The sequence below is a fragment of the Oncorhynchus keta genome, chromosome 30 (assembly GCF_023373465.1).
Source record: "Oncorhynchus keta strain PuntledgeMale-10-30-2019 chromosome 30, Oket_V2, whole genome shotgun sequence".
NCBI classification, from domain to species: domain Eukaryota; kingdom Metazoa; phylum Chordata; class Actinopteri; order Salmoniformes; family Salmonidae; genus Oncorhynchus; species Oncorhynchus keta.
Window position 1 is genome coordinate 49,473,577 of NC_068450.1, and position 17,049 is coordinate 49,490,625.

The 17,049-nt window shown below is 42.4% G+C and overlaps 1 protein-coding gene across 1 annotated transcript in view; it reads left to right on the forward strand.

Moving 5' to 3' along the window:
* Positions 1-17,049, forward strand: part of LOC118363981 (trifunctional purine biosynthetic protein adenosine-3-like) — a 39,726-nt gene that overhangs the window by 13,953 nt on the left and 8,724 nt on the right. Inside the window, exons 4-10 of the mRNA XM_052487021.1 lie at positions 8,697-8,765; positions 9,049-9,174; positions 9,302-9,389; positions 9,508-9,593; positions 9,897-10,065; positions 15,619-15,676; positions 16,108-16,187. Coding sequence (XP_052342981.1) covers positions 8,697-8,765; positions 9,049-9,174; positions 9,302-9,389; positions 9,508-9,593; positions 9,897-10,065; positions 15,619-15,676; positions 16,108-16,187 — 676 coding nt within the window. The remainder of the gene's footprint in view (positions 1-8,696; positions 8,766-9,048; positions 9,175-9,301; positions 9,390-9,507; positions 9,594-9,896; positions 10,066-15,618; positions 15,677-16,107; positions 16,188-17,049) is intronic.

Consider the following 17,049-nt stretch of genomic DNA (forward strand, 5'->3'; position numbering starts at 1 on the left):
TGAAATCGGCCCTAATTAATCGGCCATTTCGATTAATCGGCCCGACCTCTAGTACAGATGCACTCACACCTGCCTGCTGCCATTCCTGAGCAAGCTCTGTACTGGTGGTGCCACGATCCCGCAGCTGAATCAACTTTAGGAGACTGTCCTGGCACTTGCTGGACATTCTTGGGCGCCCTGAAGCCTTCACAACAATTGAACCGCTCTCCTCGAAGTTCTTGATGGTCCGATAAATGGTTGATTTAGGTGCAATCTTACTGGCAGCAATATCCTTGCCTGGGAAGCCCTTTTGTGCAAAGCAATGATGACGGCTCGTGTTTCCTTGCAGGTAACCATGATTGACCGAGGAAGAACAATGTTTCCAAGCACCACCCTCCCTTTGAAGCTTCCAGCCTGTTATTCGAACTCAATCAGCATGACAGAGTGATTTTCAGCCTTGTCCTCATCAACACTCACACCTGTGTTAACGAGAGAATCACTGACATGATGTCAGCTGGACCTTTTGTGGCAGGGCTGAAATGCAGTGGAAATGTTTTTTGGGGGATTCAGTCCATTTGCATGGAAAAGAGGTACTTTGCAATTAATTGCAATTCATCTGATCACTCGTCATAACATTCTGAAGCAAATTGCCATCAATTGAGGCAGCAGACTTTGAAAATTAATATTTGTCATTCTCAAAACTTTTGGCCACGACTGTATCCCCTGATTCTGCTTGCACTGAACCCAAGAGAAGTGACACCATTTCCCCAGTTAATATAGCCTGTTAACATGAATCTCTTAAAAAAATATATACTTTTGTATTGATTTTAAGAAAGGCATTGATGTTTATGGTTAGATACATTTGTGCAACGTTTATGCTTTTTTTCTCACAAATGTGCTTTTGTTAACCTGTTGCGACGAGCAATCCCATATCCGGGATCCTATTTATAGCCTCAAGCTCATTAGCATAACGCAACGTTAACTATTCATGAAAATCGCAAATGAAATGAAATATATTAGCTCTCAAGCTTAGCCTTTTGTTAACAACACTGTCATCTCAGATTTTCAAAATATGCTTTTGAACCATAGCAAAACAAGCATTTGTGTAACAGTATTGATAGCTAGCGTAGCATTTAGCGTTAGCATTCAGCAGGCAACATTTTCACAAAAACAAGAAAAGCATTCAAATAAAATAATTTACCTTTGAAGAACTTCAGATGTTTTCAATGAGGAGACTCAGTTAGATAGCAAATGTTCAGTTTGTCCAAAAAGATTCTTGGTATAGGAGAAATCGTTCCGTTTGGTACATCACGTTTGGCTACGAAAAAAACCTGTATCCAGGAGTGTAATTATCGCCGCAAGCTCATTAGCATAACACAACGTTAACTATTCATGAAAATCGCAACATTTTCACAAAAACAAGAAAAGCATTCAAATAAAATCATTTACCTTTGAAGAACTTCGGATGTTTTCAATGAGGAGACTCAGTTACAGTTCCTTGCGAAAGTATTCGGCCCCCTTGAACTTTGACCTTTTGCCACATTTCAGGCTTCAAACATAAAGATATAAAACTGTATTTTTTGTGGAGAATCAACAACAAGTGGGACACAATCATGAAGTGGAACGACATTTATTGGATATTTCAAACTTTTTTAACAAATCAAAAACTGAAAAATTGGGCGTGCAAAATTATTCAGCCCCCTTTAGCGCCACCTTTTGCTGCGATTACAGCTGTAAGTCGCTTGGTGTATGTCTCTATCAGTTTTGCACATCGAGAGACTGAAATTTTTCCCATTCCTCCTTGCAAAACAGCTCGAGCTCAGTGAGGTTGGATGGAGAGCATTTGTGAACAGCAGTTTTCAGTTCTTTCCACAGATTCTCGATTGGATTCAGGTCTGGACTTTGACTTGGCCATTCTAACACCTGGATATGTTTATTTTTGAACCATTCCATTGTAGATTTTGCTTTATGTTTTGGATCATTGTCTTGTTGGAAGACAAATCTCCGTCCCAGTCTCAGGTCTTTTGCAGACTCCATCAGGTTATCTTCCAGAATGGTCCTGAATTTGGCTCCATCCATCTTCCCATCAATTTTAACCATCTTCCCTGTCCCTGCTGAAGAAAAGCAGGCCCAAACCATGATGCTGCCACCACCATGTTTGATAGTGGGGATGGTGTGTTCAGGGTGATGGGCAGTGTTGCTTTTACGCCAAACATAATGTTTTGCATTGTTGCCAAAAAGTTCAATTTTGGTTTCATCTGACCAGAGCACCTTCTTCCACATGTTTGGTGTTTCTCCCAGGTGGCTTGTCGCAAACTTTAAACAACACTTTTTATAGATATCTTTAAGAAATGGCTTTCTTCTTGCCACTCTTCCATAAAGGCCAGATTTGTGCAATATACGACTGATTGTTGTCCTATGGACAGAGTCTCCCACCTCAGCTGTAGATCTCTGCAGTTCATCCAGAGTGATCATGGGCCTCTTGGCTGCATCTCTGATCAGTCTTCTCCTTGTATGAGCTGAAAGTTTAGAGGGACGGCCAGGTCTTGGTAGATTTGCAGTGGTCTGATACTCCTTCCATTTCAATATTATCGCTTGCACAGTGCTCCTTGGGATGTTTAAAGATTGGGAAATCTTTTTGTATCCAAATCCGGCTTTAAACTTCTTCACAACAGTATCTCGGACCTGCCTGGTGTGTTCCTTGTTCTTCATGATGCTCTCTGCGCTTTTAACGGACCTCTGAGACTATCACAGTGCAGGTGCATTTATACGGAGACTTAATTACACACAGGTGGATTGTATTTATCATCATTAGTCATTTAGGTCAACATTGGATCATTCAGAGATCCTCACTGAACTTCTGGAGAGAGTTTGCTGCACTGAAAGTAAAGGGGCTGAATAATTTTGCATGCCCAATTTTTCAGTTTTTGATTTGTTAAAACAGTTTGAAATATCCAATAAATGTCGTTCCACTTCATGATTGTGTCCCACTTGTTGTTGATTCTTCACCAAAAAATACAGTTTTATATCTTTATGTTTGAAGCCTGAAATGTGGCAAAAGGTCGCACAGTTCAAGGGGGCCGAATACTTTCGCAAGGCACTGAAGATAGCAAATGTTCAGTTTGTCCAAAAATATTCTTTGTATAGGAGAAATCACTCCGTTTGGCTACCAAAAAAACCCGAAAATTCAGTCATCAAAACACCAAACTTTTTTCAAAATTAACTCCATAATATCGACTGAAACATAGCAAACGTTGTTTAGAATCAATCCTCAAGGTGTTTTTCACATATCTCTTCGATGATATATCGTTCGTGGAAGTGTGCTTTCTCCTCTGAATCCCATGGGAAAATGCCTGCAGCTGAAGATTATGCACCAATTTAGACAAAGGACACCTGGTAAATGTAGTCTCTTATTATGGCCAATCTTCCAATGATATGCCTACAAATACGTCACAATGCTGCAGACACCTTGGGGAAACGACAGAAAGGGCAGGCTCATTCCTGGCGCATTCACAGCCATATAAGGAGACAATGGAAAACAGAGCCTCAAAAATTCTGCTCATTTCCTGTTTGACGTTTCATACTGGTTTCGCCTGTAGCATCAGTTCTGTGGCACTCACAGATAATATATTTGCAGTTTTGGAAACGTCAGTGTTTTCTTTCCAAAGCTGTCAATTTTATGCATAGTCGAGCATCTTTTTGTGACAAAATATTGGGCTTAAAACAGGCACGTTTTCTTAATCCAATAATGAAATAGCGCCCCCATAGGTTCAAGAGGTTAATGGTTTATGGTTCAAGCATGGGAAACAGTGTTTAAACCCTTTACAATGAAGATCTGTGAAGCTATTTGGATTTTTACGAATTATCTTTGAAAGACGGGGAGGCTATGATTAAAAAGTTGGAGCACTTCTCTGTCTGCATTAACAAGGACCACACACACAGGTCTTTCCATCATTGTATCATGTGTGTGTGCAAATGAACTCAAGCTTACAGACAATGTCAAAGGTGACATAGCGAAGCACCCAAGTGTGTTGGGTGCACAATTACGCAGGTACTTTCCTGAAACAGATGACACAAACAACTGGATTCGTTATCCCTTTCATGCCCTACCTCCAGTCCACTTACCGATATCTGAACAAGAGCCTCATTGAAATAGCAACAAGCAGTTCAGTGAAAATTGAATTTAAATCAGAAGTCACTACCTGATTTCTGGATTGGGCTGCACTCAGAGTGTCCTGCCTTGGCAAATCGCGCTGTTAACTTGGTGACAGAGGGCAGTATTTTCACGTCCGGATTAAATGCATGCCCAAATTCAACTGCCTGCTACTCATCCCGGGAAGATAAGATATGCATATTATTAGTAGATTTGGTTAGAAAACACTCTGAAGTTTCTAAAACTGTTTGAATCATGTCTGTGAGTATGACAGAACTTATTTAGCAGGCGAAACCCAGAGGACAAACCATTCAGATTTTTATTTTTTTAGGTCACTCTTTTCAATGGGGTTTCATTGGGAATCCAGAATTCTAAGGGACCTTCTTGCAGTTCTTATCACTTCCACTGGATGTCAACAGTCTTTAGAAATTGGTACGGTCATCTTGAACGAGGGTCACTTGAAGTGTACTGTTAGAGGCACGTGGCCAGAAAGCATGCTTCAGTTTGTTTTCTTCCTGTATTGAACACAGATCATCCCTTCTTCAATTTTATTGATTATTTATGTAAACAAATACCTAAAGTTGTATTACAAAAGTAGTTTGAAATGTTTTGGCAATGTTTACAGGTAACTATTGAGATATTTTGTAGTCACGTTGCTCAAGTTGGAACCAGTGTTTTTTTTGGATCAAACGTGCCAAATAATTGGACATTTTGGATATATATTGACGGAATTAATCGAACAAAAGGACCATTTGTGATGTTTATGGGACATATTGGAGTGCCAACAAAAGAAGCTCGTCAAAGGTAAGGCATGAATTATATTTTTATTTCTACGTTTTGTGTCGCGCCTGCAGGGTTGAAATATGCTTTTTCTCTTTTGTTTACGGAGGTGCTATCCTTAGATAATAGCATAGTTTGCTTTCGCCGAAAAGCCTTTTTGAAATCTGACATGTTGGCTGGATTCATAACAAGTGGAGCTTTAATTTGCTATCAACATGTGTGATTTAATGAATTTTATAGTAATTTATTTGAATTTGGCACTCTGCATTTTCCCTGGGTTTTGTCCAGAGAGGATATGTTATGTTATGAAAACATAGGACACTAAAGAGGCCTTTCTACTGACTCTGAAAAACACCAAAAGAAAGATGCCCAGGGTCCCTGCTCATCTGCGTGAATGTGCCTTAAGCATGCTGCAAGGAGGCATGAGGACTGCAGATGTGGCCAGGGCAAAAAATTGCAATGTCCGTACTGTGAGACATCTAAGACGGCGCTACAGCGAGACAGGACGGACAGCTGATCATCGTCGCAGTGGCAGACCACATGTAACAACACCTGCACAGGATCGGTACATCTGAACATCACACCTGCGGGACAGGTACAGGATGGCAACAACTGTCCGAGTTACACCAGGAAAGCATAATCCCTCCCTCCATCAGTGCTCAGACTGTCTGCAAAAGGCTGAGAGAGGCTGGACTGAGGGCTTGTTGGCCTGTTGTAAGGCAGGTCCTCACCAGAGATCACCGGCAACAACGTCGCCTTAGGGCACAAACCCACCGTCGCTGGACCAGACATGACTGGCAAAAAGTGCTCTTCACTGACGAGTTGTGGTTTTATCTCACCAGGGGTGATGCTCGGATTCGCGTTTATCGTCGAAGAAATGAGCATTACACCGATGCCTGTACTCTGGAGTGGGATCGATTTTTGGAGATGGAGGGTCCGTCATGGTCTGGGGCGGTGTGTCACAGCATCATCAGACTGATCTTGTTGTCATTGCAGGCAATCTCAACGCTGTGCGTTTCAGGGAAGACATCCTCCTCCCTCATGTGGTACCCTTCCTGCAGGCTCATCCTGACATGACCCTCCAGCATGACAATGCCACCAGCCATACTGCTCGTTCTGTGCGTGATGTTATGTTCATATAAATATTTACACATGTTAAATTTGCTGAAAATAAGTGAGATTACTTAAAAAATATAAAAAATTGCTGTGTGCATCTATCATGTATGGACTGTTTGAAAATGTGAGTCACATTTTATATTTAGTGTAATCCAGTTTGGGAACACTTGCCCTAGCCTACCTCCTTACAGCTGCGGTTCAGTCACCCTGTGACGCCGCTTGTACACAAAATAGTTTGTCAGTTGTCACAGTAGCCTAGGCTATTGCAAATCTAAGTAAGACACAGACAGGTTGTCTAGCCATTTCATGTTTTTGTCAGGAGGGGAGTTATTTAGGAAAGCAAAATGTAGACTACACAGCATATCAAAAAAGCAAGACACAGGCAGTCAATAGCAATTTAATGTTTTTTTTATTCATTGCAAACATTGGCTAAACAAGAGGCAGACTGTTGCCTATATGCCAGCATAAATATAAAGATTATATCACACAAATGGTAATTGTTATGCCCTGATGCAATGTGTCTTGCTTATGCTATTGCAAATCCATTACAACAGACAGCAGTTAGTAGCATATATATATATATATATATATATATATATATATATATACATATACATATACATACACACACACACACACACACAGTATTTTTTGTTTGTTTGTGTTTGTTCAAATCGCAGTTGTTCAGAAATTAGGAGGAGAGGTTACATCATCAAATTGGTTGTGTGTTCAAAAGAGGGTGAGTAAAAGAGGAAATGTGAATGTGTAAAATAACATGTGCAGAACATGATTTGAATCCTTAGATTTGAGAAATAAGTTTCCAGGGGGGTGGGGGTGAAAACTGTGTTTGTAGCCTGTCCTAAATTATACTGAACATACTGAACAAAAATATAAATGCAACAATTTCAAAGATTTTACTGAGTTACAGTTCATTATAAGGAAATTATAAATTCATTAGGCCTTATTCTATGCATCACATGACGGGGCAGGAGTGCAGCCATGGGTTGGCCTTGGAGCCAGGCCGAGCCAATCAGAATGTCCCCCCCACAAAAGGCTTTATTAATACTCCTCAAGAGCCCCCACTTCCCCTCAGATGATCCCACAGGTGTTGTAGCTGGATGTGGAGGTCCTGGGCTGGCGTGGTTACATGTGGTGTGCGCTTGTGAGGCCGGTTGGACGTACTGCTAAATTCTCTAAAACGACTTTGTAGTCAGCTTATGGTAGAGCAATTAACAACAGCTCTGGTGGACATTCCTGCAGTCATCATGCCAATTGCATGCTCCCTCAACTTGAGACGTCTGTGGCATTGTGTTGTGACAAAACTGCACATTTTTAAGGTGGCCTTTTATTGTCCCAGCCCAAGGTGCACCTGTGTAATGATCATGCTGTTTAATCATCTTCTTGATATGCACACCTGTCAGGTAGAGGGAGGTCTTGGCAAAGGAGAAATGCTCACAAACAGGGATATAATCAAACATGTTAGAGAAATCATCTTTTTGTGCGTCTGGAAAAGTTCTGGGATTAAAAAAAACAAATTCAGCTCATGGAACATGGGACCAACACTTTGCTGTCATATATTTATTCAGTGCAGATTGTCTGTTACATTGTTCCCCACAAGGATATACCATGACATTTGTTTTATAAAAATTATGCATTTCAAACTTTGGAATGTAGTGTTTATTTAGCTGCTGCTTCAGACATCACGTAGCTTTGACAGTATATTGTTTTCAGTTGCACACTGTAAATGTAGCCTACAATTCTGAGGATGCACAAAGTGATAATTTGCTTGAAAATAAAACGTTCTCCCTCATCAGTCTTCGTTCACTGTTGCCTTTTGCCTAAGGTACTTTTAGCCAAAAGCTACCCCCAGGGAAAAAAACGGCGCTTTGTCTGCTATTGTGGCATTTTGCATCACGATTGATCAAAAGAGTAGAGCAATTTTGAAATGTATATTTTTGGGGGACTATTTGGATATCTGACAAAAATGTGACATTAGAATAGTGAAATTTCAATTGCCCATCCCTAGCTACTGCCAGTCTCTTTCCCCTTTCTGGTTGGCTTATTTATCCTCTTCTGTGTTCATGTACTGACAGAATAACACAGTCTATCCTCTTTTGATTGTCACCAAAATGGTATCTGTGGGTTTACCTCAGTTCAGCAGTTTTCATAAGAATGTTGCTCGGCCTTCAATTTTGTTATTTTGGGGGAGATGAGGTGTCACTTACGCACACTCACTAGACTGTGTGTGTATATATATAAAACAGAGGCAATATATATATATATATATATATATATATATATATATAATCTCTCAGACTATATATGTGCACATACCGACACAACACAAACGCGCGCACACAGTTTTTAAAATTGATTTTACTCTTACCTATCCTGATGATGCCAAGTCACTTTACCCTGTCTTTATGTACATATCTACCTCAAATACCTTGTACCTCTGCACATTGATCTGGTACTCTCTTTTTTAAAAAGCTCCATTCTTGTGTATTTTATTTGTTTTGCGTTTTATAAAAAATAAAATAGTATTTTTAAACTCTGCATCGTTGGGAAGGGCTGGTAAGCAAGCATTTCTACACCTGTTGTATTCGGCGCGACTCGACAAATCCATTTCCCATTTTAAAGATAAGGTGTGTGTGTGTGTGTGTTGCAGGACAAAATGTTCGGCTATGCCGGGGAGACTGTGGTGGTGGAGGAACTGCTGGACATAGAAGAAGTGTCTGTGAGTGTCCGGCCCTCATTCTTTTTCTTGTGAAATACCAACGTGTACATGCACAGTGGGCAGCATTTTTGTCACTCAAAATAGCACAGTTCTGGGCAAAGAATATATTGGATCATGTGTGTTCCTTGTCTATTTAAAATGTTATGGTTATTTTGCTCACTGCCATTTGCTTGTGCAAAATGTCGGCCAAAATGTACCCTGGCAACAATTCAATATGCGGTTCCATTATTGCCATTTACTAACTACTTACTCCCTCTGTCTCTCTCTCTCCTTCCCTGTGTAGTGTCTGTGTTTCAGTGATGGCTGCACTGTGTCCCCCATGCCCCCGGCCCAGGACCACAAAAGCCTGCAGGATGGGGACCTGGGCCCCAACACCGGCGGCATGGGGGCCTACTGCCCCACCCCTCAGGTACACACACACTTGACAACCACCAACCATTGTCTCACATTGCTTAGAATGTGCACAGAGAGAGATTCCTACACAACTTGCTATTGTTTGTCCTCTGTCTGTCAATCAAATGTCCATTTGTGTCCAGGTGTCTCAGGAGCTTTTGCAGCAGATCAGAGAGACTTTCCTGCAGAAGACTGTGGATGGCATGAAGGAGGAGGGTGCCACCTATGTGGGTGAGTAATGAACTGCAGGCAGCACTGGTTATTGAGTGAAAATGAAAGGGGTGCGAAATCTTGTCCGTTCTCTCTTTTATTTGTCTCACTCGCTCTTTTATGTGTTATCCTCTCTCAGGTGTGCTGTACGCTGGGCTGATGTTGACCAAGCAGGGGCCAAAGGTCCTGGAGTTCAACTGTCGCTTCGGCGATCCAGAGTGTCAGGTTGGTCAACTGTGTTTGAGCATGTGTTATTGGTATATGCCACTGCTCTATGTTATCAGCTCTCTGATGATAAGTCAAGTTCTGCACTTGCACTCCACTAATGGGTAAATTTAAGATTAATGGAGGATGAACTGGTCCTTAATCTGTGCCTATTAGGACAACTCTGATCTTGCCTGAATCATGTTCAATTGGACAAACTGTACCTAAACATTTTGCAGTGGGAAAACAGAAATTCCACTATTACATCCCTGTTTCACTCTGAATCAAAATATTTTCTTCCTCCTGAATCTGACCCTTATCCAGGTGCTGATGCCCTTGCTGAAGAGTGACCTGTACGAGGTGCTCCAGAGCACTCTGCAGGGGAAGATGGCATCCAGCGCCCCTGTGTGGCACCAGGACGGCTCTGCAGTTACTGTGGTCATGGCCAGCCCTGGCTACCCTGGCTCCTATAAGAAAGGTGTCGCAATCACAGGTAGGTATGCTTCTGTCAATCTCTACTCAACTGGCGTGTATTCATTAGTAACACCGTTGCAAAGCATTTCCATTGGACAAGTTCAGGTAGGTCCCTCCGTTTGCCTCTGTTTTCTTTGGTTGGTTCCCTTTCGATATTCCTGTTTGGAACTGATCTGCTGTTAGTCGAAACTGATACTGAACAACAGACCTATCAACTAATTAAATAACTTCAACCAGGTTTCCATCCATCATTTAATGCGAGTAAAGTACATGTTGGATAAAAAATGTCATGACGGGTCTGATGGAAATGGCACATTTGTCAGTGAACTTTCCAAATGTCGGCAAACGAAATGTGCTACGCAAGGTGGGATACTCTTGTGTCGGTAAAATGTATTACGTGAGAAATGGTGGTGGAAATGCTTTTATGTGAAAATGTCGATATAATAACCATATCTTGGTGACACGCAATGGGTCGAGGGGGGGGGATGTGACAGGAGAAAAAATATATACAGTTGAAGTAGAAAGCTTACGTACACATAGGTTGGAGTCATTACATTTGGTTAGGACATCTACTTTGTGCATGACACAAGTCATTTTTCCAACAATTGTTTAGAGACAGATTATTTCACTGTATAATCAAAAATCAAATCAAATCAAATTTTATTTGTCACATACACATGGTTAGCAGATGTTAAATGCGAGTGTAGCGAAATGCTTGTGCTTCTAGTTCCGACAATGCAGTGATAACCAACAAGTAATCTAACTAACAATTCCAAAACTACTGTCTTATACACAGTGTAAGGGGATAAGGAACGTGTACATAAGGATATATGAATGAGTGATGGTACAGAGCAGCATACAGTAGATGGTATCGAGTACAGTATATACATATGAGATGAGTGTGTAGACAAAGTAAACAAAGTGGCATAGTTAAAGTGGCTAGTGATACATGTGTTACATAAGGATGCAGTCGATGATGTAGAGTACAGTATATACATATGCATATGAGATGAATAATGTAGGGTAAGTAACATTATATAAGGTAGCATTGTTTAAAGTGGCTAGTGATATATTTACATAATTCCCATCAATTCCCATTATTAAAATGGCTGGAGTTGGGTCAGTGTCAATGACAGTGTGTTGGCAGCAGCCACTCACTGTTAGTGGTGGCTGTTTAACAGTCTGATGGCCTTGAGATAGAAGCTGTTTTTCAGTCTCTCGGTCCCAGCTTTGATGCACCTGTACTGACCTCGCCTTCTGGATGATAGCGGGGTGAACAGGCAGTGGTTCGGGTGGTTGATGTCCTTGATGATCTTTATGGCCTTCCTGTAACAACGGGTGGTGTAGGTGTCCTGGAGGGCAGGTAGTTTGCCCCCGGTGATGCGTTGTGCAGTCCTCACTACCCTCTGGAGAGCCTTACGGTTGAGGGCGGAGCAGTTGCCGTACCAGGCGGTGATACAGCCCGCCAGGATGCTCTCGATTGTGCATCTGTAGAAGTTTGTGAGTGCTTTTGGTGACAAGCCGAATTTCTTCAGCCTCCTGAGGTTGAATAGGCGCTGCTGCGCTTCTTCACGACGCTGTCAGTGTGAGTGGACCAATTCAGTTTGTCTGTGATGTGTATGCCGAGGAACTTAAAACTAGCTACCCTCTCCACTACTGTTCCATCGATGTGGATAGGGGGTGTTCCCTCTGCTGTTTCCTGAAGTCCACAATCATCTCCTTAGTTTTGTTGACGTTGAGTGTGAGGTTATTTTCCTGACACCACACTCCGAGGGCCCTCACCTCCTCCCTGTAGGCCGTCTCGTCGTTGTTGGTAATCAAGCCTACCACTGTTGTGTCGTCCGCAAACTTGATGATTGAGTTGGAGGCGTGCGTGGCCACGCAGTCGTGGGTGAACAGGGAGTACAGGAGAGGGCTCAGAACGCACCCTTGTGGGGCCCCCGTGTTGAGGATCAGCGGGGAGGAGATGTTGTTGCCTACCCTCACCACCTGGGGGCGGCCCGTCAGGAAGTCCAGTACCCAGTTGCACAGGGCGGGGTCGAGACCCAGGGTCTCGAGCTTGATGACGAGTCGATGAACAGCATTCTCACATAGGTATTCCTCTTGTCCAGGTGGGTTAGGGCAGTGTGCAGTGTGGTTGAGATTGCATCGTCTGTGGACCTATTTGGGCGGTAAGCAAATTGGAGTGGGTCTAGGGTGTCAGGTAGGGTGGAGGTGATATGGTCCTTGACTAGTCTTTCAAAGCACTTCATGATGACGGAAGTGAGTATCACAATTCCAGTGGGTCAAAAGTTTACATACACTAAGTTGACTGTGCCTTTAAGCAGCTTGGAAAATTCCAGAAAATTATGTCCATGGCTTTAGATAGGCAAATTGACATCGTTTGAGTCAATTTGAAGTGTACCTGTGGATGTATTTCAAGGCCTACCTTAAAGCTCAGTCCCTCTTTGCTTGACATCATGGGAAAATCAAAGAAATCAGCCAAGACATCAGAAGAAAAAATGTAGACCTCCACAAGTCTGGTTCATCCTTGGGAGCAATTTCCAAATTCCTGAAGGTACCATGTTCATCTGTACAAACGATAGTACGCAACTATAAACACCATGGGACCGAGCATCCGTCATACCGCTCAGGAAGGAGACGTGTTCTGTCTCCTAGAGATGAACATACTTTCGTGCGAAAAGTGCAAATCAATCCCAGAACAACAGCAAATGACCTTGTGAAGATGCTGTATGAAACGGGTACAGAAATATCTATATACGCAGTAAATCGAGTCCCATATCGACATAACCTGAAAGGCCGCTCCGCAAGGAAGAAGCCACTGCTCCAAAACCGGCATTAAAAAAGCCAGACTATGGTTTGCAACTGCACATGGGGACCAAGATTGTACTTTTTGGAGAAATGTCCTCTGGTATGATGAAGCAAAAATAGAACTGTTTGGCCATAATGACTATTGTTATGTTTGGAGAAAAAATGGGGAGGCTTGCAAGCCGAAGAACACCATCCCAACCGTGAAGAACAGGGGTGGCAGCATCATGTTGTGGGGGTGCTTTGCTACAGGAGGAACGGATGTACTTTGCAAAATAGATGGCATCATGAGGTAGGAAAATTTTGTGGATATATTGAAGCAACATCTCAAGACATCAGTCAGGAAGTTAAAGTGGGTCTTCCAAATGGACAATGACCCCAAGCATACTTCCGAAGTTGTGGCAAAATGGCTTAAGGACAACAGAGTCAAGGTATTGGAGTGGCCATCACAAAGCCCTGACCTCATATCTACAGGAAATTTGTGGGCAGTACTGAAAAAGCATGTGCGAGAAAGGAGGCCTATACAAACCTGATTCAGTTACACCAGCTCTGTCAGGAGGAATGGGCCAAAATTCACCCAACTTATTGTGGGAGGCTACTCTAAACGTTTAACCCAAGTTAAACAATTTAAAGGCAATGCTACCAAATACTAATTGAGTGTATGTAAACTTCTGACCCACTTGGGATGTGATGGAAGAAATAATAGCCAACATAAATCATTCTCTTCTATTATTCTGACATTTCACACTCTTAAAATAAAATGGTGATCCTAAGACGGGATTTTTACTAGGGTTAAATGTCAAGGAATTGTGAACACTGAGTTTAAATGTATTTGGCTAAGGTGTATGTAAACTTCCGACCTCAGCTCTATGTATACACACAGACGCTACCGTTCAAAAGTTTGGGGTCACTTTGAAATGTCCTGGTTTGTCCATTAAAATAACATCAAATTGATCAGAAATACAGTGTAGACATTGTTCTTGTTGTAAATTTACTATTGTAGCTGGAAATTGCAGATTTTTTTTCTGAATTTCGACATGGGCATACAGAGGCCCATTAGCAGCAACCATCACTCCTGTGTTCCAATGGCACGTTGTGTTAGCTAATCCCAAGTTTATAATTTTAAAAGGCTAATTGATCATTTGAAAACCGTTTCGCAATTATGTTAGCACAGTTGTAAACAAAACTATTCTGATTTAAAGAAGCAATAAAACTGGCCTAGTTAGAGTAGTTTAGACTAGTTGAGTAGCTGGAACATCAGTATTTGTGGGTTTGATTACAGGCTCAAAATGACCAGAAGCAAAGGACTTTCTTCTGAAACTTGTCAGTCTTGTCTTGTTCTGAGAAATTAAGGCTATTCCATGTGAGAAATTGCCAAGAAACTGAAGTTGTGCTGTGTACTACTCCCTTCACAGAACAGATCAAATTGTCTCTAACCAGAATAGAAAGAGTGGGAGGCCCCAGAAACAGACACCTCTCAAGTCCTCAACTAGCAGCTTCAATAAACAGTACCCACAAAACACCAGTCTCAATGTCAACAGTGAATAGGTGACTCCGGGATGCGGGCCTTCTAGGCAGTTACAAAGAAAAAGCCATATCTCAGACTGGCCAATAAATAGAAAAGATTAAGATGGACAAAAGAACATAGACAATGGACAGAGGAACTCTGCCTAGAAGGCCAGCATCCCGGAGTCGCCTCTTCACTGTTGATGGTGAGACTGGTGTTTTGTGGGTACTATTTAATGAAGCTGCCAGTTGAGGACTTGTGAGGCGTCTGTTTCTCAAACTAGACAACTGCTTGAGCTGCTGTTCCTCTAATAGAATATTAAAAAGTATTGTGGAGCTCCTGCGCCTCAATATAAACCGTACCAGCGGCCAAAATGAGTATCGAACCGGCGGGGCCTCCCGGGTGGCGCAGTGTTTAAGGGTGCTGTACTGCAGCGCCAGCTGTGCCACCAGCGACTCCTGTGCCACCAGCGACTCCTGTGGCGGGCCGGGCGCAGTGCACGCTAACCAAGGTTGCCAGGTGCACGGTGTTTCCTCCGACACATTGGTGCAGCTGGCTTCAGAATTGGATGCGCGCTGTGTTAAGAAGCACAGTGGCTTGGTTTGGTTGTGTATCGGAGGACGCATAACTTTCAACCTTCATCTCTCCCGAGCCCGTACGGGAGTTGTAGCGATGAGACAAGATGGTAGCTACAAGCAATTGGATACCACAAAATTGGGGAGAAAAAGGGGTAAAATTGAACAACAATAAAAAAAGTTTAAAAAATGATTTAAAAAAGAGTATCGAACCTATTTCAGTCTAAGTCCAGCACTAATAAGTAATTGGGTAGACCTATTGTGATGTTTCCATTGGATCAGAGCATGCCATTTTTCTCTTTCTTTAAAAAAAATGTGAGACGCATGGTGATGCGGTACAGAGCTCGACTTGGCCTCTGCATGCCTCTTGAGGCTCCGCAATTGCGTCACATCCTCCATATGGAGCCTCTGACCACATCAGATCAAGCATAAATGGGCTTTTAGTCTAGGCCTCCGCAATCGATAAGTTCACTGAGATGGGCGAAAAAATATGCGTGTTACTGCTAGACTTAAATAATCTTGGTCGTCCAACGGCCTAACGACCAAACAATCAACCAGTCGACTAATTGGGGTCAGCCCTAAACTGTTGTTGGTATTTACTTCATATTAAATTTGTGTGTGTGAGCTGCACTGTATGTCCCACCCAGACTCATCTCGTTGGATCATGTTCTCGTGGCTCCAGGTGGAGAGGGGCTTGTGCGAGGAGGAGATGGGGCGCACCTTCAACTGGCCTTGGGGCTGTGCTGATGGTGGCCTTTCCGGACGCCCAGAGGGTTCTGAGGCAGCTCCAAGCCCATAAGGATGCGTGGATCGTGGGCTCGTTGGCCCACAAGCAGCCTGGTGAGAGACCAGCTAAAGCATGGGTAGTGAAACACTTATAACAATGCTAGAGGAATTATGGATTCTGTATACTCACAGACCGATAAGGAAACTGATTCTATACAACATAGTTAATCTGGTTAATGATGAAATGCTCTTCAGATGTTCACATTTAAATGTAATTTTTGAATTGATGGGTTCAAACGCGCACGCATGCACACACAGATAAGACTCTCTCAGCGCTTAGTGATATTCATCTTTGTCATTTTACTGAGTTTTGTTTGTGGGAAGGGGCTGAGCCGGTGGTGATCAGCAACCTGATCCCTGTGTAGTAGACCTGGGGCCCATGCAGAACGGAGCGTCTCAAGGGGATAGCAGCGGCAACGTCCCCCTGCAAGAGGGCCAGGGTGGGCGTCCTCATCTCAGGCACAGGTTAGAGTGTTGTGTATGGTGTGTTTGTCACTGTATCTGAAATGTAAAAACCCTGACAAGGGTCAACAGATGTGTATACAATTTTCTTATTACAAGCAAAAGTCATGTTCAAGCAATGCGTGCGCATGCTCTCAACAAATCCCTGTAGCAGAATTGGCTATATACTGATGTTGGCACCAGGGTTGCCAGGTTAAGCAAGCATTTCTAGCCCCAGGAAATACGATGGTGACCGCGGGACAGTTTAGAAGTAACCCAAAAACTCGCAACCCGTGTCCAATACATTTTCACAAAGTAGTCTAATGGCAACCCTGCTTGTGATCTTGACACACTTCGCTGTGAGTGATGAACATAAAAACACAAGACTGATGGCTATAGCTATGCTCAAGTACAGTGCCTTCAGAAAGTATTCACACTCCTTGACATTTTCCACATTTTGTTGTTACCGCCTGAATTAAAAATGTATTCAATTTATATTTTGTCATTGGCTACACACAATAATACCTAATGTCAGTGTAATTTGAGATGGATTTATATTTCTCAAATTAATAAAAAATGAAAAGCTGAAATGTTTTGAGTCAAGTGATCAACCCCTTTACTAATGGCAAGCCTGAATAAGCAATAGTGTTTAAAATGCTATTTTAAAAATGAACAACTTCTCAATAACCCACATACAGCGCATTCAAAGTATTCAGGCCCCTTGACTTTTTCCACATTTTGTTACGTTACAGCCTTATTCTAACATGGATTAAATCGTTTTCCCCCTCAATCTACACGCACTACCCCATAATGACAAAGCAAAAACTAGATTTTAGATATGCTTGCTGCTAAGAAAAAACTGAAATCACATTTACATAACTATTCA